The following is a 20,729-nucleotide window of genomic DNA, read 5'->3' as shown; positions in this document are numbered from 1 at the left end:
TCTATCATTTATCTATCTACCTATCTATCATCTATCTATCTATCTTTCGATCTATCTATCATCTATCTACCATCTATCTATCTATTGATCTATCATCTATCTATCTACCTATCATCTATCTATCGATTTATCTATCATCTATCTATCTATCTATCATCTATCTATCTATCTATCATCTATCGATCTATCTATCTATCTATCTATCATCTATCTATCTATCTATCTATCTATCTATCTATCTATCATCTATCTATCTATCTATCTATCTATCTATCATCTATCGATCTATCTATCATCTATCTATCTATCGATCTATCTATCTATCATTTATCTATCATCTATCTATCTATCTATCTTTATGTGTGTGTATTTCCACATCATGTGTGTGGAGGTGAACAGACAGCTTGTTGGGGACAGCGGTCTCCTTTCTCCTCAGACCTGGGGTGCATAATTCAGATCTTCAGCTGAGGCAGCAAGTGCCTTTCCCCACTGAGCCATCATGGCGTCCCAACTTGTTATTTTTGAGACAGTTTTTTTTTTTTCTTACTAGCCAAGAACTCTATAAGTAAGTAAGCTTGGCTGGGATTAGCCCTAGGGATCCTCTGGTCTCTGTCTCCCCAGTGCTGGGATTACAAGCACTTGCTACCCAGCTCTGCCCTGCATCCCATGATTGAACTGAGCCAACCCTCTGGCCTCTGACTCTAGGTCCTGATTATTACATTAACCGTTTCAGACATACTACAATATTCTGGCCATCTCTTTAGTGAGGTGATGAATCCCCAGGGCCAAAGACTGAATCCAAATTGATTTTGTATTCCAAGTGTCTGGCTCAGACAGTGCCTGGCATATGTAGGCCAACCTTTGTGAAATGTATAAAGAACATAAAGGAGGAAGGCTGGAGGCAGACTTGGGCACCGCAGAGACTAATGCCTGGCTGAGTCTGTTGCACATGCAATATGGGGAGAAACTTTGAGATACCTGGGGCCACATCGCACTGGGAGATGGCTGCTGATGCTGAGACCCCATGTTGTTGAGGTGGATCCCACTGGGGGACAGGAGTGGTTGGTGAGGAAGGGTACTAGTGACCCGTGTCATTTCTGAGCTTGCTGGATCTGCCACCCCTGTATCAGAAGGCCCCACGTCCCCATGGGAGCTCAGCATAGCCGGGGTCTGTCTGTCACTAGAATACGTCTTCAACTGACTGTCTTCACGCTGCTGGTGCTGGGACAGGTGGCTCTGCTGGTAGAGGGGGTGGCTATAGGGCTGTTGAGGCTCCTGATAGTAATACTGGGGCATGGAGCCCAGCTGGATCAGCTGGACAGCGTGTGCCTGCTCCGGGGTATACTGATGAGGGTCCCTGTGGTACGAAGGGGGCTGCAGGTGCATGGATGGCTGCTGCTGCTCTTGCAAGTGTTGCATCATGGGTTGGGGTTGATAATACTGAGGTATCTGCAGTGAACTCTGCCGCTGCTGCAGTTGGAGCTGCTGTTGCTGCTGAGGCGGTGAGGGGCGAATCTGCTGCTGCTGCTGCTGCTGTTGCATCTCCTGCACGGAGATCCGCTGCAGTCCGGCTTGCTGCTGCTGAGGCGGCGGCTGTGGGTAATACTGGTGCTGCTGCAATGGTTGTATATGGCTGGACAGCACCTGAGGGGCTTGCAGTGACTGTCCTCCTTGCATGGACATCTGGGCCAGGGGCTGCTGGTAGTCATAATACAGGTGCCCTTGGGGAGCGTGCTGTCCGACTGGAAGGGCTGGTTTGGGCAGTCCACCTGTGAAACCAGGGTGAGGCTGCTGGGGCACCTGCTGGTAGCGGGAAGCTATAGCTGACGCTGAGGGCTCCACAGGCTTCTGAGACAGCAGTTGCCGGAGGGCACTGTCAGAGGCTCCATCCATCACTGCTGATTGGGTGTGCAGCACCTGGGCCATATTGTTGACCTGAATCCGTAGGTTTTGGTTGGCAAACACCTGGGTGAAAGAGTCCAGCTTGTGCAAAACCCCACTGGTGAGTTTCTGGGTCCGGATCTCGCTGGCCTGGGAATAAGTGTATTGGTAGCCATCAGTGGGCTCCACCTGGGCTGGTGCCCCCCACATCATGTTTGAGTTGGCCAAGTTGCTACGAAGCTGGACGTGGTTCCCAGGCCCTGCATGGCTTCCCCATCCTCCCTGCCTGGAGGTATCCATTTGGCCAAGGTTTTTGGAGCCAATAGGCAAGCCAAGACCATCCCGAGTATCTTGAGGGAAGTGAGGCGAGATGGGTGAGGCCTGCGGGGCGTCCATTCCAGCCCCGGAGATTGTATTTCCATAGCTGTGGCTCAGCCCGCTGTGGACACCAAGGGGTGGCTGTTGATAGAAGAGGTTCTCACCACCATGGGCCACGTGATTGGTCTTGTACAGTTGCTGGTCCCCCATGATGCCCTCCTTGCTTATGAGTGTTCAGCCACAAAACAAAAACCAAAAAAACAGCAACAAAAAAGAAGAAATGAAGAAAATCCAATAAAAAAAAAATCCTGAGACCCTGAGAAGATGAGAGAAAGTGTCCACCCTACTCCACGGCTGACATGTCTTTGAAGGTGGCTGGAGGCAGGGGTCCCTGTTGGCTTGGACCAGTCATCAGCAGGGCAGAGCTGCCTACATCCTCGCCCGGGCGGAAGTACGGACCAGACACCACCGTGGTGGGGGAACGTCCTTCGCACCTGGAAGACAGGATGCAAGGACAATTTTATTTCCCTGGATGTTTCTTGACAAGCCATTATTATGAATATTGTGGTCATTAATAAAAGATAGGTACAGGGAGGGCTGGTGTGATGGTTCAGCAGGTTAAGGCACTTGCTGCTGAGCCAGGTAACCTCAGTTCAAATCCAGGGACCCACGTGGTGGAAGGAGAGGCCGGACTCCTGACAACTGTACTCTGATCTCCAGGGGGAGTACCACGGTGTATGGTTTGTATACTTACCCCCAGGGGGAGCAAGTGAGTATGTGCAGGTCAGAGGACTCCGGCATGTTGCTCAATCAATTCCCACTTATTCCAGGGTCTCTCAATGAACCTTACCTTAGACTGGTATCCAGCAAGCTTCCACGCTCCCCTTCTCTAGGCCACCCACAGTGCTGGAGTTATAGCCACAGACAGGCACATCCAGCTTTTTATACGGGTGGTGGGGACTTGAACTCGGGTCCTCACATTTCTGCAGCAAGTGAGCCTCCTCCCAGCCTTCCCCTTTTCGTTCCAGTTCTTTCATTTACAAACTGGGCTGTGAATCTCTGGGAGCACAGGAGGGCTTTGCAGGCACAGCACATGCACTCCAGACTCTACGAGGAAACAGTTCTCAGGTTCCTGAAGGCCCACAGAAGTACTTTTCTAAAACAGGGGGATGAGAGAGGTACACGTGGTCCTTTCCTATCTGCTCTCCTCTTTAACAAAAGGAAAGGTAAACCAGCGCAGATGTCAACCGGATTCATTATTTGCTTGTTTATTTATTGATTGTGTATATGTGTGCACATATGCACATTTGAGTGTTCAAGTGTTCATGTGCCACAGTGCGTGTGGAAGTCAGCTCTCTCCTCCCACCCTGTGGGTTCTGGGGATCGAACTTGGATCATTGAGCTTGGCAGCAAGCTCCTGTACCTGCTGAGGCATCTCATTAGCCCTCTGGTTTCTAATCCCTTTCTCATTAAGTCCTATGGGGCTGGAGAGATGGCTCAGTGATTAAAGAACACCTCTTGTTCATGTAGAAGCCCCGAGTTCCCTTCCCAGCACCCAAGCCGGGACATTCACAACCTCCTGTAACTCCACCTCCAGGGGACCTGATGCCCTTTTCTAGCTTCTTAGGGTACTTGAACATATGAACTCACAGACCAAAAATAAATCTTAAAAAACAAACAAACAAACCCCAAAGAAGTTCTATGGCTGTACAAAGTTGTCTTCTGACCCTGATGCCCATGTCACGGCATGCACACCCATTCCCAAACACATCATACAATAATAGAGAAATAAAATGTAAAAGTAAATTCTAATATAAACAATCAAATGCAAATTTTGGGTGATGAATCATGATTTTGGTGTAGAATTCAGAAGCAGATCAAAGAACTGAGTGATCTTGCTTTAAGAAAATGTGTATTTAACAGAATAGGTTAGTGATCACATGCACAATGACAGCGGGGCTGGATACCTGGCACCATACACACTAAACATCAATGAAGTTTTTTTTTAAAGATTTAATCACAGATTCTTAAATGTATCTGCATGTGTGTGGTGTGAGTTCGTGTGCATCTTATGCGTGCAGTGCCTGCTGAGGCCAGGGAGCACTGGGTCCCAGGCAGCAGGAGAGCAGATGCTTTTGACCCACCTCATGTGGACCTGGGAACTGAACCTGGGTCCCCTGGAAGACCAGCAAGTGCTCTTGATCACAGAACCTTCTCTCTAGCTCTGAGATTTCCCTGTTTTATTTTATTTTATTTTATTTTATTTTTTTTAAGATAAAACTCTTGTGTTCTTCCAATTGACTGTGAACAATGGTTTTCTGTGCTTATATCTGGATAGATGGAAAATGCTGGTCCTGCTCGCATACTAGCAATAAATAATCTTCTTAGATTATTTCAAGCTATCTCTTTATATGAGCACGTGTGTTTATGTACAGATGAATGTGGGTATTTATGGAGGCCAGAAGGTGTCAGATCCCCTGAATGTTACCATTCCCCGACCATGGGTGCTGGGAATTGAGCTAATTTTCTGGAAGAGCAGAAACTGCTCTTAACCAGTGAGCTGTCTCTCTAAAGTTTCAAGTAGCCCAGGCTGGCCTTGAGCTTGTTGTGTAGCTGACGATTACCCTTAGCTTCTGACTATCTTGATTCTACCTAAGTGTTGGGATTACAGGAATGGGGACCTCAGCTTTCTACAGTGCTGGGGATCAAACCCAGGGCCTGAGGCAGGCAAGGCAAATTACTAACTGAGCAACAAGCCAGCCCAGTGAGAAGTTTATTTTTAAAAAGTCATTCACTGTCCTGAGTTACACATTTCCAATATAATTTTACTTTTTTCCTGTTTATTATTTACCTGTGGTCTGATCAATTGTGCACTATTAAAATTATAATTACGACTCAAACCAGAAGAAAGTTTAATACAGATTCATGGTTCAGAAGCTGGAAAATGTCAACTTTATATAAAATTGTTACAGACCAATAGGATGGGGACCCAAAGGAAAAAGCTTTCAAACCTAAAAATATGTTACACATAGAAGTCCTGGGGGAGTTAAAGATAAACAGAGTTTCAAGGAGTAAAGAGGACACAGTATGTGTGTCTGCATGTGTTGTGTGAGAATGAGTGTGTATGACTGTGTGTGTGTGTGAAATGAGTAATGGTGATGTCATAGTTTTACTTAAATATCAATATTTATAATATCCTGGAGATCACATTGGCAAACATGATGAAAACCATAGATGTAAACTTGAACATGAGCCAGGGGGTGAAGAATTTTACAAAAACTAAGTTGGGCATGGTGACACATGCCTGTAACTCTAGCACTTGGAGCCAGGAGGATCCCGAGGGATGAAGGCCATTCTGGGCTATATAAGATCCTGTCTCAAAAATTGAAGACAAAGGAGTTCTACAAACTTATTTTGGGGAGAATTTTTTATAAGCAGAAACATCTGGAGTTCACTCTGAACTTGAGGTGGTGTGGAAAGTGAGGGGCAGTCCCCGACGACTTCTCAGAAGTTGCACAAGGGTGCTAGGAACACGGGTGGTATGTTCCAGAAGCAGCATCCCTCACTGCTCAAAAGATGGCCCCCACCACAGGGGAGCTGGTTAGGAGTTTACAGCCAGCACTTCTTGCCCACTTCCACTGCAATGGTTAGTTCTGTCAACTTGACACAACCGCTCTAGAAAGAGCGTGTCAGTGAGGGACTGTCTACACTGGGTTGGCTGTAGGCATCTCTATGGAGGGTTATCTTAATTAACTGGTGTGGGAGGCCCAGCCCACTGTGGGCAGCACCATTCCTTATGCTGGGGCTTCTGAACTACATAAGCATAGAGAAATCAGGTGGAGCACAATCATGCCAGAACAAGCAAGCATATATGCACTCATTTCTTTCTGCTTGACTGTGCTTGTGACCAGCTACCTCAGGCTCCTGCTGTTGTGACATACCCATAGCGATGGACGACAATCTGGAATTGTAAACTAAAATGAGTTCCTTTCTCTCAAAGTTGCTCATTTTTCCCCTTTATTTTTATTTTCTGTGTATTTTATGCTTTTCCTACATGCCTGTTTGAGCACCATGTGTGTGGTGCCTGTGGAGGCCAGCAGGTGGCATTGGCTCCCTTGGGACTGGAATTACATACAGATGGTTGTGAGTAGTGAAATGGCTGGTGGGAATCAAACCTGGGTCCTCTAGAAGGACAGCCAGTTCTTAACCACTGAGCCGTCTCTCCAGGACCCATGACATTTATTGTCAGGATATTTTATCCCAGCAACAGAAGTGAAACTGGGACATATCTCAAAACAGAAATTGCCTTTTATCAAGGAATCCAGCTCTGATCAGGGACTGATGTGTATCAACCAGAAAGCATTGGCCTACCTGCATTCAGGTGAGGGCCTGGACCCACATAAGCACAGAGAGGGAGAGACAGGAGAATCAGCCCTTGCAATGTTCTGCTCTTCAGAGCCTGTCGTCCCAGTCTGAGGAGACACTCTGTCTTTCCGTCTAGCTCTCCCAGAGAAGCCCTACCTGCCTAGCTGGCAGAAGCTGAGCTCTTGGACAGCTGCCTACTTCAGCCTACCACTGCCACGTTCAAGGGTTCAATGTAACTCAACCTCATCTGTTACAGATTGGCCAGTCTTTCAAGGATCTTTTTCATCGACTTGATGTGCTCTATCTCACAACAGGACCTTGGCACATGCTGTCCCCCTGTGGTGGTTTGAGTATGTCTAGGCCAAGGAGTAGTACTATTTGGAGGAGAGGCCTTGCTGGAATAGGTGTGGGCATGGGCTTTAAGACCCTCATCCTAGCTGCCTGGAAATCAGTATTCTACTAGCAGCCTTCAGATAAAGATGTAGAATTCTCAGCTCCTCCTGCACCATGCCTGCCTGGATACTGCCATGTTCCTGCCTTGATGATAATGGACTGAACCTCTGAACCTGTAAGCCAGCCCCAATTAAATGTCCTTATGAGAATGGCTATAGTCATGGTGTCTGTTCACAGCAGTAAAACACTAAGACAGGCCCCATATGCAGAGCTCTCTGCAGCCCGTCTCCAACATGCCAACGTACCAGGTCACTTTCAGTTCTGAATTCAAACTACACATTCCTAGGGTGTCCAGCCTGACTCCAACCCCAAGTCTACCTAAGGTTCTATTATTTCTTAAAAAAATTAATTATTGCCGGGCAGTGGTGGTGCACGCCTTTAATCCTAGCACTTGGGAGGCAGAGGCAGGCGGATTTCTGAGTTTGAGGCCAGCCTGGTCTACAGAGTGAGTACCAGGACAGCCACGGCTACACAGAGAAACCCTGTCTTGAAAAACCAAAAAAAAAAAAAAAAAAAATTATTGAAGTGTCTGTATTTCTGTGTGTTCCCATGGGGGCCGGAAGAGGATGCTGCATCCCCTGCAGCTGGAGTTATAATTGAGCTGCTCAGTGTGAGTGCTGCGAACTAAACTCAGGTCTTCTGGAAGAACAGCAAGCACTCTCAATGGCTGAGCCACTCCCCAGCCCTTAATTTCTTGATTGCCTTTTGTCCTAAACTTCTGTTCCTCCATACTGCCTCCTTCCCCTTAACCAACCTCCACACTTCACAGCTTCTCCTAACAGCTTTGCTCTTATTGGTTTTGTTTGTTTGTTTGTTTGTTTTGAGAGGGTCTCATGTAATCCAGGTTGGCCTCGAATTCATTATGTAGCCCACAATATCCTTGAGCTTCCAACCTTCATGCCACCATGACTGGTTTACACAGTGCTGTGGAATCAAACCCAGGGCCTCACATATATAAGAAGAGCAGTCTACCGTCTGTGCCTCAGCCCCAGCCCCCTCTTAGTACTCCCTTTAAACGATGATTTATTTGGTGTTGAAAAGATGGCTCAGTGGTCATGAGTGGTACACCTCTTACAAAAGCCCCATGGCTTGTTCTCAGCGCTCACGGTAGGCGGTTCCCAATGCCCTCTAACTACAGCCCCAGCGGCATCAGATGCCTCTGGTTTCCACAGGCATCTACATTCATCATGTTCACATACTCATTCATAGATACACACATAATTAAAAATGAAATTTAAATTTACGGTATGTGATATGTGCTGTGTGTGTGTGCACATGTGCTTGTGTGTATGTGTTGTGTGTGTGTGGTGTGACAATGTCACAGTGTCCATATAGACTGGAGGACAATTCCAAGAGTCTCTTCCACCTTTGTGAGTACTCAGAGGGATTGAACTCAAGTCATCAGGCATATACCACAAGCCCTTTACCCTAAGCACCACTTCTGCCATCCCTAAACATTTTCTTAATTCCACGCCCATTTCTCCGGTTTCACCCCTGTCACCCCAAGGTTGCCTGTGGACCCCTGACCCCCATTCCATTCTGGTCTGTCATCTAGATAGCAGCAGAATGGACTTTAGAAATGTAACCAATCTATCTCCCCATCCCGCAATGTAAACAGATGCCTTTATGCTCCTAGTTAAAAATCACAACTGTTAACAAGGCCACCAGGCGCCGCACAGCCTTTCCACAGTTCCCCAGTATTTCCACAGGGCCTTTGCAAGCACTACTCCTCACCACTAGAAAACTTTTCTCTCGGCTGGGCGGTGGTGGCGCACGCATTTAATCCCAGCACCTGGGAGGCAGAGGCAGGCGGATTTCTGAGTTCAAGGCCAGCCTGGTCTACAGAGTGAGTTCCAGGACAGCCAGGGCTACACAGAGAAACCCTGTCCTGGAAAAAAACAAAAACGAAAACAAAAAAAGAAAGAAAACTCTTCTCTCTCTTTTCTCTAGCCGAGTCTTCCTTATCTCTGAAATCTTAGCCTAATTCTTTCTAAGAAAGTTCACCCGCCCCACCTCCATAGTCTACATCAGACCCTTTCTTGTTTATCCACAGGAAACCAACCTCCTGTTTTAAACTGTGCCAATGAACAGTCTCGAAAAACAAAAAACAAAACAAACAAACAAACAAGGCACTTGCTGTTTTTGTATAGGATGGGGTTCTGTTCCTAGCACCTACGTGGCGGCACACAACTGTCTGGAACTCCAGGAGGTGTGGCTTTGTTGGAGGAAGTGTGATGGGAGTGAGCTTTGGAGGTCTCCTCTATGCTCAGGTTCCACCACTGCAGAAGAGAGCTTCCTCCTAGTTGCCCAAGGATGCCAGTCTTCTCCTGGTTGCCTTCAGAACAAGATGTAGAACTCTCAGCTCTTCTAGCGCTATACCTGCGTGGACGCTGCCATGTTTCCCACCTTGGTGATAATGGACTGAACCTCTCCTGTAAGCCAGCCCCAATGAAATGCTGTCCTTTATAAGGTTGCCTTGGTCATGATGTCTCTCCACAGCAACGGAAACATGGAAAGTGGAAAGCTTGTCTTACGACTGTCCAGGGCGGCTGCCAGTCTGTGCCTTACCGCTCCTTCCTTCTGTGTCTCCTCTATGCTCACGCTGAGGCACACACAGTCTTAGGGATCATCTTGTTTCCCCATAGTATGGATGGAGAAAGCGAGACCTAGGCATGTGCCCTCTGAGACTGGAACAGCACCTGGCTCACAGCTACCATGAACCATTTGGTCAACGAAGAGAGCAAATCCCCACACAGCACAGGGAGGCCGTGGGCACAGCACATGCCAGTCCCTTTGCATATAATTTGTGTAATTGTCTGAATGTCTATTCACACATGGTTCAAAACTCAAAGGCTAAGAGCAACATCTAGAAAGGTACAAAAGATCTCAAATGAATACTTGAAAATAAAGTAACAAACTACAGCAAAAATTCAGAAAGAGAAAGTTTATGAGGAGCCTCTGCGGCCTGACCCCAGCGGCCCGCTCCCTTACACATCCTGAGGACAGTGGTGCAGAGCCACACTAACAAATGACAGCATGTTAGGGCCCCAGTCAGCATCTTGCCAAACTTCCTGCCACTTTACACATATCACTGAAAAGCCTAGAAGCCATTTATCACCTTGGCTTGTCAGTCTTCAGAGCTGCTGACAGGCTGGGGATGGCGGGTGGTACCTTATCCTTTTCCTTGTGTAATTACTCTTAATGTTGTTGTCTGTATTGCTTTTGTTGCCTTATTATTTTCCTAATGAGGTAACAGCTTTGCCCACGGTGCGCATAGCCTTCTGGGTAATCGGCACCAGAAGCGTTTTAAACACACCAGAGACACCACTGCTTTCACATTTATTCACTCTGTTCCCTACTAGAAATGAGGCTCAGGCACTCCAGAATGAGCCAGATAAATAAATGACCGCTTGGAACTCAGCTCTGCCTCCATACTTCCCCACCGGGGTGAGCCTGTCTTTCCTGCCACAAGACCCTGGGACGGACAACCCATGGCTGCTGTGCCAGTCACCAAGAGGCATCTTGTGTCCCTGTGACTGGGTCCTCATACATGCTCAGTGAACATTTGCAGAACTGAAATACTGAGCCAGGCAAATGACACCTATCGTGGACCAGTTCACCCCCCAGGTTCTGGCCTCTGATATGGGCTGAGAAACATGCCTTCTGTTTCCTGATGGGTCTAGGGCCCCAACACACTGGATCCATGGAGTGGTATAGATCAGAGCAAGGTTCTGCAGAGGCCTCGTAGGAGCTGGCACACTTACACAGAGAGGAGCAGTTACTAAGTGTTGTCTGGGTACTGTGCGGTCTGTTATAACTGCTGACTATCACGAAAGTGGCTATGGACTGGGTGTGTGTCAGCATGCTCTAACACAGCCAAGTCAAGGCTCCTGGTCTCACGAGGCTTACACTTATAGGAGCTGGAACTGGAATCCCCTCTAATTTTCTTATGGTAAGAAAAAAATCCCCCCTTCTCAAACCTCCTTCTTATACTTTTCCTTCTATTAAAAAGCCTCCTTATGGGGCTGAAGAAGTGGCTCAGTGGGTAAGAGGGCTTGGCTGTACACAAATGAGGACTTGAGTTCAGATCCCAGCATCCATGTAAAATGTTGCTGTGGCTACCCATGTAATAAATACCATGTATGGGGTGGAGAAAGGAGAACATGACAGCTTGCCAGCAGTGCTCCAGGCTCAGGGAGAGACTCTGCCTCACAGGAGTACAATGGAGAGCCATAGAGCACACACACACACACACACACACACACACACACACACACACACACACACCACATACACGCACACACACACAGACACACAGACAGACACACACCCCTCCCCCTAACTGACGGCACAGGAATAGATGTGACGATCCCAGCCACTGTCTGGCCCTTGACTCCAGCATTAAAGTCCTCCCCGACCCCCCAGCTTGGAGCACCAGGAGATGGGGGTACAATCAGTAAGGAAGACATCTGTCTTGGGGGCAGCATTTGAATGAGAGAGACAGACAGGCACAAGTGTGGAGGAAGTTGACTTTGGCTGAGGTCTCTGCAGAACTTGTTTGCTAACAATTCAGAAAGGTTAACACCCCATTCTTGCCAAACCACGACTTTGAGGAGGAAATTCCAGGAGGCCTTTCGTTGTTCCAGCCAGGGCCATCATTTAGAGACTCTATACCCTTCCCCAAAGGTGTTGGCTTATGCTTTAGGCAAATCTTCCTGCTGGCTTTCAAGGACGCTTAACTCAGATCCCTCTGGGATTCCCCCTCCCCTTCAGGAGGCAGCAGCTACAGTGTGGGCCCCTGCTCCTCTTTCCAGCAGTGGATGTCACTGCCCTAAATGCTTTCTGACTAGTCCTCTAAATAGTGCCGGAGGGCATTTTACAACCCAGTAACCTGATTATAGAGATGCTCTGCCAATGGTGGTGCTTAGTGCCTAAGTCTCCCCAGCTCTGCCAATGATGGTGCTTACTGTCTAAGTCTCCCCAGCTCTGCCAATGGCGGTGCTTAGTGTCTAAGTCTCCCCAGCTCTGCCAATGATGGTGCTTACTGTCTAAGTCTCCCCAGCTCTGCCAATGATGGTGCTTACTGTCTAAGTCTCCCCAGCACTGCTAATGGCGGTGCTTACTGTCTAAGTCTCCCCAGCTCTGCCAATGGCGGTGCTTAGTGTCTAAGTCTCCCCAGATGCTCTGCCAATGGTGGTGCTTAGTGTCTAAGTCTCCCCAGCTCTGCCAATGGCGGTGCTTACTGTCTAAGTCTCCCCAGCTCTGCCAATGATGGTGCTTACTGTCTAAGTCTCCCCAGCACTGCTAATGGCGGTGCTTACTGTCTAAGTCTCCCCAGCTCTGCCAATGGCGGTGCTTAGTGGCTAAGTCTCCCCAGCTCTGCCAATGGCGGTGCTTACTGCCTAAGTCTCCCCAGCACATAAGAATGCCTTCCTTCTTGACCCTGCTCTTCCCCTCCCAGGGTTTGAGGATGACTCTCAGCCACGGGAGAATTTTCCAGTGGTTCTGAGGGACACTGATCTCTTTACCCTCTAGTGCAGTGACAACATTGCCTGACCCCCAGCCTGGGAACCTGCGATAGACAGACCGGGTGCTGCTTCCTGGCTCTGCTGGGTATGGAGACTCCTGGTCCTCACCGTCAAAGCAATTTTTCCTCTGGTCTAGGGATAGCTCCTTACCAGGGTTGTTGACGTTTGTTAACTGTAGTGAAGTATGTCTATAATCCTAGTACTTGCGACACAGAGGCACGGGAACAAGGGTTTGAGGCCATCCTTGGCTATACATTGGGTTCAAGGCTAGCCAGGAGGAAATGAAGTCTTATCAAATCTGAAGTCAGTGGGTTAGAGAGATGCTTGGAGGGGTGGGGAAGGGAAGCGCTTACTGTACAAATTTGAAGGTCTGAGTTGGGATCCCTAGCACCTACATAAAAGCTCCCTATGGTGGCTCAGGCCTGCAACCCCAATGCTGAGGTGGGGGTACAGACAGCAGAATATCCGTGGGGCTTACTAACAAGCTAGTCTAGTCGAAACAGTGAGATCCAGGCTCAGTGCGAGACCCTGCCACAGATACCCATGGCTGAACCCTGACCTCCGTGTGTTCACATGTCACACACTTCTGTACTTGGCCAGTACCAGGCAGGCTGATTAGGACCCTGGGCACCGAGTGGATGTGAGGTCGTTTGAGGGGCACTGAGGTAAAGTGAGGAGCCCTGGGCTTCGCTCCATAGACTCTCTGACCCTGTGTATTCCCTCTGGACAGCAACTACTATTTCCACATATAATTTCTACAAATAATTGACGTAAAGGTTTCTTTCTTAGAAGGAGCCCCAAATAAAATCCATATTGACCCGTGGAAACCAAAATTCATGTTCTCCAGGCAGTTGGTGTTTGCAGTCACAGCATGAGCCTTACAGCTGTCTAGGGGGCAAAGGGCACAGAAGCAACAGGCAAAGCTTTGTGTCAGGAATAAGAACAGGTCTTACGAGGTGCACAGTCAAATGGGCCGGAGACTGGATGGTTTCGGAGGCTGACATCTTCTCTACTCTTCACACTGTTTCACACAAACCCATCTAGGACCCAGTGTGAGGACACCCTGCTACGACAGATGTGCCTTTGACCCTGCAGTCTGCAGGCTGGGATGCTTACAAAAGCCCCTCAGGAAAGTACACAAGAAGGAGGTGCCTCTCCGCAGGAGGGGCATCTCAAGCAATCCTGACCTTCCAGGGTAGAGAGACCACAGGGTAGGCCTCTAATCTCCTGGGAGAGTAAAGTTATTCTAGCCAGGGCTGGGAGGTGGGGGTGGGGCGGGGCAGTGGATAGGTCCTTGCTGTTAGAGACCCGGGATCTCTGGAGGGAAGAGTGGTGTGGAGCCAGGGCTCTCAGGAAATAACCACCATTGTCCTTGAGGCACACGACCTGAATGAGCCCTAGGTCCACAGCCAGAACAAAGATCCCCACTCCAGGGGCTGCCATGTGCAGGGTGAGGTAGAAAGAAGAGAGGAGACATCCACCTAGCTATTCCATCAAGGCCTCAGGGACTGGAGGATTAAGATGGAGGGGAAGGTGTGGGGGATGAGGCCCACTTATAGTCTCAGAGTGAATTATTAAGCTAAGAAAACACAAGTTCTCAACAGCTCCATTTCTATGCTATAAGTCCCACACCAGATATCCTGGGGAGTGGCTCAAGAAATCAAGAGAGCTCCAGAGGGTCAGCCCCACAGTGCAGCTCCCTCTGCAGGGCTCCAGAGAGAGGGATGCAGCTGGCACTGGCACTGTGAGCCACCTACCCAAGGAGAGTGTGTGTCCCGCAAACCTTCGGGTCACAGGAATCTGGGTACTCTGTTGGAGTTAGAGCCTCAGTGGATCTGGACAGAAGGCCTCAGAGCTCAGAACAAAGGTTCGAGATTTGACTCAGTTACACAGTTGCCCCTGGCGAACTCTCTTTTGTCTTTCCTTGTGCTAGGGGAGGCCCTGCAAACCCAGTCAAAGAGAAGTCCTGATGTGAGGATCCTGGAGAAGTGTCTCAAGGCCCCTGCCAAGCTACTGGGGGTGGGAGGAGGAATGCAAGGTATACAGAGATGAAGGAATGAATTGGGTGTGGGCAGGGCCAAGTCATGGGCCCAGTGAAAGACTGAGGTAGGAGGACCTTATTCTAAACTTGTTCCAAATTACAGGATGTCATGGTTAAGAGACTGCAGGTTGCTGTTTACCAGGTACAATTTGAATGTGAAATGTCCCCTGCAGGTTCATGTGTTCAGACACTTGGTGCCCGGCTGGGGGTGCTGGGAAAGAATGGGACCTTTTGGGTAGAAGACCTAGGCCTTCTTCGACCTTCCCTACCATGAGGGACTGTATCCCTCCAGACCCCCAGTCAAAGCATCGAGGAAAATGACCGTAACATCAATCCCTTTAGAGATCCTGTGCTGCAGAACGGAAGCTGACCAAGAGGCCCCGGCGTGGTAAGTTCTGTGTGTGGACAGCAGGAGGAATCGCAAAGCTGGCTGTCCGGGTCTGCAGGGGAAGGGCCTCGGGAGTGTAGAGGGCATCTTGCCCTTTCTGAGCTTACCGCCCCTCCCTCTGGTAATCCTTCCTTTTGGGCCTGAGATGTCCCCTTGTGCCTGTCTGGACCTGCTCAAGACAGCCATCCTATCCGTCCATCCCTGCCCCATTAGCTGCCCGTCCAAGCTTCTTGTCAAAAGATGATCTCTTGCTGCTAGGGGACAAGAGGCTGAAGTGAGCCATCACTGAGAATAGTGATGGGTGGGGAGCCGCTGGGGAATGTGGAAAAAGACCTGAACCCTCACTGGCTGTGGTGCAGGCTGGGCAAGCCCCCCTGGTTGTGGGAAATGTGGCCATTCTACCTTTTAACCAATACTAGCTTTTAAGTTCCAGGGGAGCAAAACTGCTTCGTAATGCCTCTGTTTTGCCACCTCTCCCTCCCTGATGCACATCGCCACAAGTGGGTTTGGCTCAAAGCTGACTCAGCCAATGTTTATGGAACACACTGACCAAGTTTGTCCAACATATCCCTGTGTGTGCAGTTAAAGATCAGGAAGTAAAAGAAGCAAACACATTGTCAGAGAGCAGATTTAGCTTAGGTTGGCTGGGGGAGAGAGCCCTTGGCAACCTGGGGTGCACCCCGTACCTTGTGGAGGTCAGTTGTGGGGGTGACAGTGGGGGGCAGTCAGAAGAGGAGGGCATAATCGGAATAGCAAGAGAATCACTGGTGTGTTCATGAGCTGGACCCGCTGGCAAGTGAGGACACGAATGACATCTAACCTGTCCCGGACACTGACCCATTGCCTGGCACAATGTTTTAATAACGCCGATGGCTCCCCAAGATTACCATTCTGAGACACCTCCTTAGTAACCCCTGAGAGTCCCCCCTCCTATCTACAGCTGTGAGAAGTGAGGGATGAAAGCTGGCGTGACGGCATTCACCTCTTAAAAAGAGTTTTGCTTGCTTTCAGTAGAGACTCCCATAGCCCAGGCTGGCTCTGAGCTCAGTAAGTACATAAGCTTGGCTATGAATTTTCCATCCTCCTGCCTCTACTTTCTGACTACTAGGATTATAGGTAAGAACCACCACACCAGGCTGTTTATCCACTTCCGGCACAGGGTTGGGCTGTGTAGCCCAGGCTGGCCTTTTAGAGTGGAGGTCATGGTCGGTGGGCGTGGTTGTTCTGTTTGTGGGGTGCCAACAAGCTATGGAGAAAGCCCGTCACCCCTCAGTTATGTAGAGGTTGGCGAAGGCAATATTGACTGTGTGCTGTGGTGCCTCGCCAGCTTTCACGTGCTACGGAAAAGCTAGCTGACCGAACGGTGCCACATGACACCGTGTGTATATTAGACGGCAGGGGGCACTTTTACAGTACTGTTGAGGGAATGATAAAGGGATATGGAGAGAACCTGTCAGGACTTGCTGATGAAATGGGACATGGGGGGAGGGGGAAGAGGCAGGCTGATCTGTGAGTTTGAGGCCAGCCTGGTCTACAGAGTGCCAGGACACCCAGCACACTTTCCTCTAGCACTTAGGACACTAGTCTAAACCGTTCCCCTCCCCACTGCCTCCTCCCTCAGAATGGCGTCCCGTCTAATGAATGAATGTCTCATTCGTTCTGTCCTGAAGGGTCAGCAGCAAACCTCTACTCAGAGCTACACCTGGCAGATGGCATCCCCTTCTTAAGCAATGGAACTGGACTTTCATCTTCCTCTGGGAGGCCACTCACCCCCATGGCTTGTCTACCACAGGACATGCATGCTTCCACCGAGGCCCACCAGAGACCTCCCCAACCACCGTCGGTCATCTCACGCCTGCACACACGATGCCTCCCAACATCTCGGGATTTGTGGTAGTGTATTGAAAACACACCTGTCAGCTGTCAGCTCAACATGTCTAAATATTATGTTCCATTACTCAGAATGCCAGTTAAAACTTAAAACAGTGGCAATGTGGGGCTGGAGAGATGGCTCAGTGGTTAAGACCACATAAGGGTCTTCCGGAGGATTCGAGTTCTGTTCCCAGAGGCCACATCAGGCAACTCACAGGGCTCTGACACACCCTCCTCCAACCGTTTTGGGCACTGCAGTCACATGCATAAACCCACACTCAAGATAAACACACACACACACACACACACACGCACACACACACACACACACACACACACATACACAATTGGTAATCCTACCCATAAAAGAAAAAGAGAGAAAAAAGAGCGAGTGGTTAAACAAAATTAATTTTCCTTCTCTGCCTTTTTTTTCTATTAAAATATTTTAAATTGTAGAATAAAAGCTCATAGCTGTTTCTTTTGTGGTCTCAGGGGATAGAGCTCAAGGCGACCTGGAGTGACAACTGAGGTGGTCGAAGCAGTGACCACAGGGTTTATCTGATACCAGTGGAACTTGGGGAAGACAAGCCTTCCTGGGTCACTCATAGTGACCCATAGCCTCTGACTCTGTGCAGATCTCGGGATCCGGCCGAGTCTGTAAGAGGGACAGTGAGGATTTCTGTGAGAGGCATGCAGGTTTCACGGCCGACAGTAACATTTTAGAAAGTACTGTACAAAGCAGACATATGTTATGGTACTTGTTGCCACTAGATCCTGCCAGTCAGAACTGCTCTATTTCAGAGATGAGAAATTAACACTCAGGGATGAGCTTCCAGTTTTCCTAGTTCTCTGTGTTTGGAAGACAGGGCCTCCTGTAACCCAAGCTGGCCTCCAACCTGGTGTGTAGCCAAGGATGACCCTGAACTCCTGATCCTGCTTCCACTCTGACAAGGGGGTCTGAGCTCTTCCAGCCCTCAACCATGCTGCTTTCCATGGTGCTAGTAACTCTATCAAGTGCTGGGATGCCGAGTGTGCACCACCACATCTGGTTTTAAGCAGTGCCCGGTAAGGAACTGAGCTACGACCCAGCCCAGGGCAAGATCTTCTTAAGGCCACTCCATGGATGTCAAACGGCCACCCCCTCCAACACTCTGTTGCTAAAGACTGGGGCTTCTACAATTTCTCTGCATGGAGCACCGCACCATACGACAGATGTGACAGGTTTGAGATGACTTCCCTAATGGATTCTTGGAGTTCTCAACTTTGCCCTCTGAAGGGTCAATAGAAGCTAATTTATACTGCAGTACAGAAAGGTCTTGGGATCCGGCCATCAGCCCCAAGACAGTTCCCCAGCATGTCGATGTGAATTCGGGAAGTGGGAGAAAGGATGTGGTGTTATTTTAAGCTTCCTGAAAGGGTAGAGGATGATTCTGCAGACCCAGATCTGGCACCTCACTGACTCCCTCTTCTGGCCCCCCATAGGCACTGCATGCACATAAACATGTAAAAAATAAGAGGGAACATGATGTACTTTACACCAAAAAAATCAATGACTGAATGAGTGAATGAATGATACTTAAAGGGCTAAAAGTCCTTCATCTTGAACATCTCATCATAGGCAGAGAACTTTCCTCACAAGGTCAGCATCTGAAGTCAGGAGGTCAACGATTTTTGTTTTGTTTTCTAAAGATTTATTTATTTATTTCATGTATGTGAGTACAATGTCACTGTCCTCAGACACACCAGAAGAGGGCATTGGATCCCCATTACAGATGGTTGTGAGCCACCACATGGTTGCTGAGAATTGAACTCAGGACCTCTGGAAGAGCAGTCAGTGCTCTTAACCATTGAGCATCTCTCCAGCCCAAGGTCAGGGTTTGAATCCCAACTTTGTACTAGCCAGGTGAGGAAGCTCTACAGGCCCAAACTGCTTGCCTTGGGGGCTTTTGTTTTAATGTGCATGGGTAGGTCAGGGGCTGCCTTTCCTTAGGCTCCATCCACTTTGTTTTTTGAGACCTGAGCTAACTGATTTGCCCAGGATATCCCCAAGGAACCTCTCATCTCTGCTTTACCAACACTGGGATATAGGCCACCATGTCTGGCCTTTGACTTGAGTGCTGGGTCTTGAACTCACATCCTCACACTTACATAACAAACACTTTAGTGACTGAGCATCTCCTCAGCCTCAGAACCTCTGTTTTGATGTTTTTTTCTCCCCTCATAAAAAATTTATTTTTATGTTCACAAGTGTTTGCTTGCACCACACCCAGGCCTGGAAACTTTGGAGACCAGAAGAGGGCTTCAGATCTTTTGAAACTGCAATTTCAGGTTGGTTGTGTGAGCCTTTGTGTGGGTGATGAGAACTTTAACCTGGGTCCTGTGCAGGAGCAGGCAGGGCTCTTAACTGCGGAGCCACTGTTCTCAATTCTGGTAGCTGCAGAGAGGGACAGTAATGGCTACTTTTCACGTGCGTTTGAAGATTCAGTGCCACTACAGGCCGCCGTGCGCTCCGCTGCGGATGGGTGCAGCGTTGGATGGCGTGAGGTTTCTGATGTTTAGTACTAACATGGATACCGTTCAGATCCGGCCCAGTGACTCAGCCATGACTGGTTGGGTTTGGTTATTTGTTTCCTGGGTAACCTTCAGCCTTCCTTCTTTCAATTAGCAGAATGAAGTGGATTTCAGAGGAAAGAGAGAAGCCCCAGAAGCCTGGAGTCCTCTTCCAGGAAGAACCAATGACCCTGCTTACTCTGCCCCCAGGCACCAAGGCAAAAGGGGGCTTCCACAGTAAAGATCCAAAACGAGAAGGGAAGAAGACTCAGTTCCCCCTGCCAGGCAGAGCAGCCACCTAAGAGTGTAAAACTCGCTCCACGCCTTGGTTTTGTAGGCAGCTTCCTGAGGTTCGTGCTGACACAGGTGTGCATGTGTGTGCAAGTGTGTAGGTGGATCTGAATGTGGCTATGGGCCAGGCCAGACTCTCTAACCTAGTATTAGTGGTAATAAAGGTGTGTCAGAACCCAGGCCAGATGTCGTTTAGGCCACGCTCATCTGCAGCTGGGTCTCTCTCCTAACTGTGTGCAGGCCTCAGGCCGCCAGACTCCAGGCTTCCAGGGGGTTACCGGTGACACATCCATATGATGTACCTAAATGGGTCCCTCTTGCCCATTTCCCTATGCCCTTGAGGTCACATGTGCTTCCTGTGAAGCACAGGTGGCTCCTTTCCCTTCCCCCAGTATCCTGGACTCCAAGACGCCCTGACAACAAGCTTCAACTCCGAACCTGAGACTTGTCAAGATGGGACTCTGCTCTCTGGGGTCCAGGAAAAGAAAAATCATGGTGTCATTGCCAGATGATACATAGCAATGTCTGTAGGATGCCAAGGTAGGAGGATTTCATATTTAGAGCCTCTTGTACTATATAGTAGGATACATAATACAGAGTAAATAGTAGGATATATATATGTGTGTGTGTGTGTGTGTATGTGTGTGTGTATACACACACACACATACATACAGTTTTAGAGGGGATACTAGGGGCTTTTCCAGAAGTCCAGGGTCCAATTCTGAGCACCCATATGGCAGCTTACAACCAACTATAGTTCCAAGGGATCTTATTCCCTCTTCTGGTCTCCACAGTCACTGTATGCATATTGTGCATAAACATGCATGCAGCCAAAACACTCATCATACACATAAAATTATTTTTAAAATTTAAAACAACCAAAAATATAGTAATATCTATTAATGAGAAGCCTAAGAGCATGCACCCAGACACCTGGAGTCTGCTCAGCCCACCCTCGGTCCCTGCCTGTCTCAGCCCACCCTCGGTCCCTGCCTGTCTCAGCCCACCCACGGTCCCTGCCTGTCTCAGCCCACCCTCGGTC

The 20,729-nt window shown here is 48.8% G+C and overlaps 1 protein-coding gene across 17 annotated transcripts in view; it reads right to left on the bottom strand.

The window, feature by feature from the left end:
- The window catches only part of Trerf1 (transcriptional regulating factor 1), a 230,772-nt gene that overhangs the window by 47,575 nt on the left and 162,468 nt on the right, over positions 1-20,729 (bottom strand). For all 17 annotated transcript variants that reach the window (XM_031347586.1, XM_031347584.1, XM_031347591.1 and 14 more), the window contains one exon: positions 979-2,693. In XM_031347586.1, coding sequence (XP_031203446.1) covers positions 979-2,409 — 1,431 coding nt within the window. In that variant the 5' untranslated portion in view covers positions 2,410-2,693. The remainder of the gene's footprint in view (positions 1-978; positions 2,694-20,729) is intronic.

This window comes from Mastomys coucha, unplaced genomic scaffold, assembly GCF_008632895.1.
Source record: "Mastomys coucha isolate ucsf_1 unplaced genomic scaffold, UCSF_Mcou_1 pScaffold3, whole genome shotgun sequence".
NCBI classification, from domain to species: Eukaryota; Metazoa; Chordata; class Mammalia; order Rodentia; family Muridae; genus Mastomys; species Mastomys coucha.
This window is presented reverse-complemented; position numbering and strand designations above follow the sequence as displayed.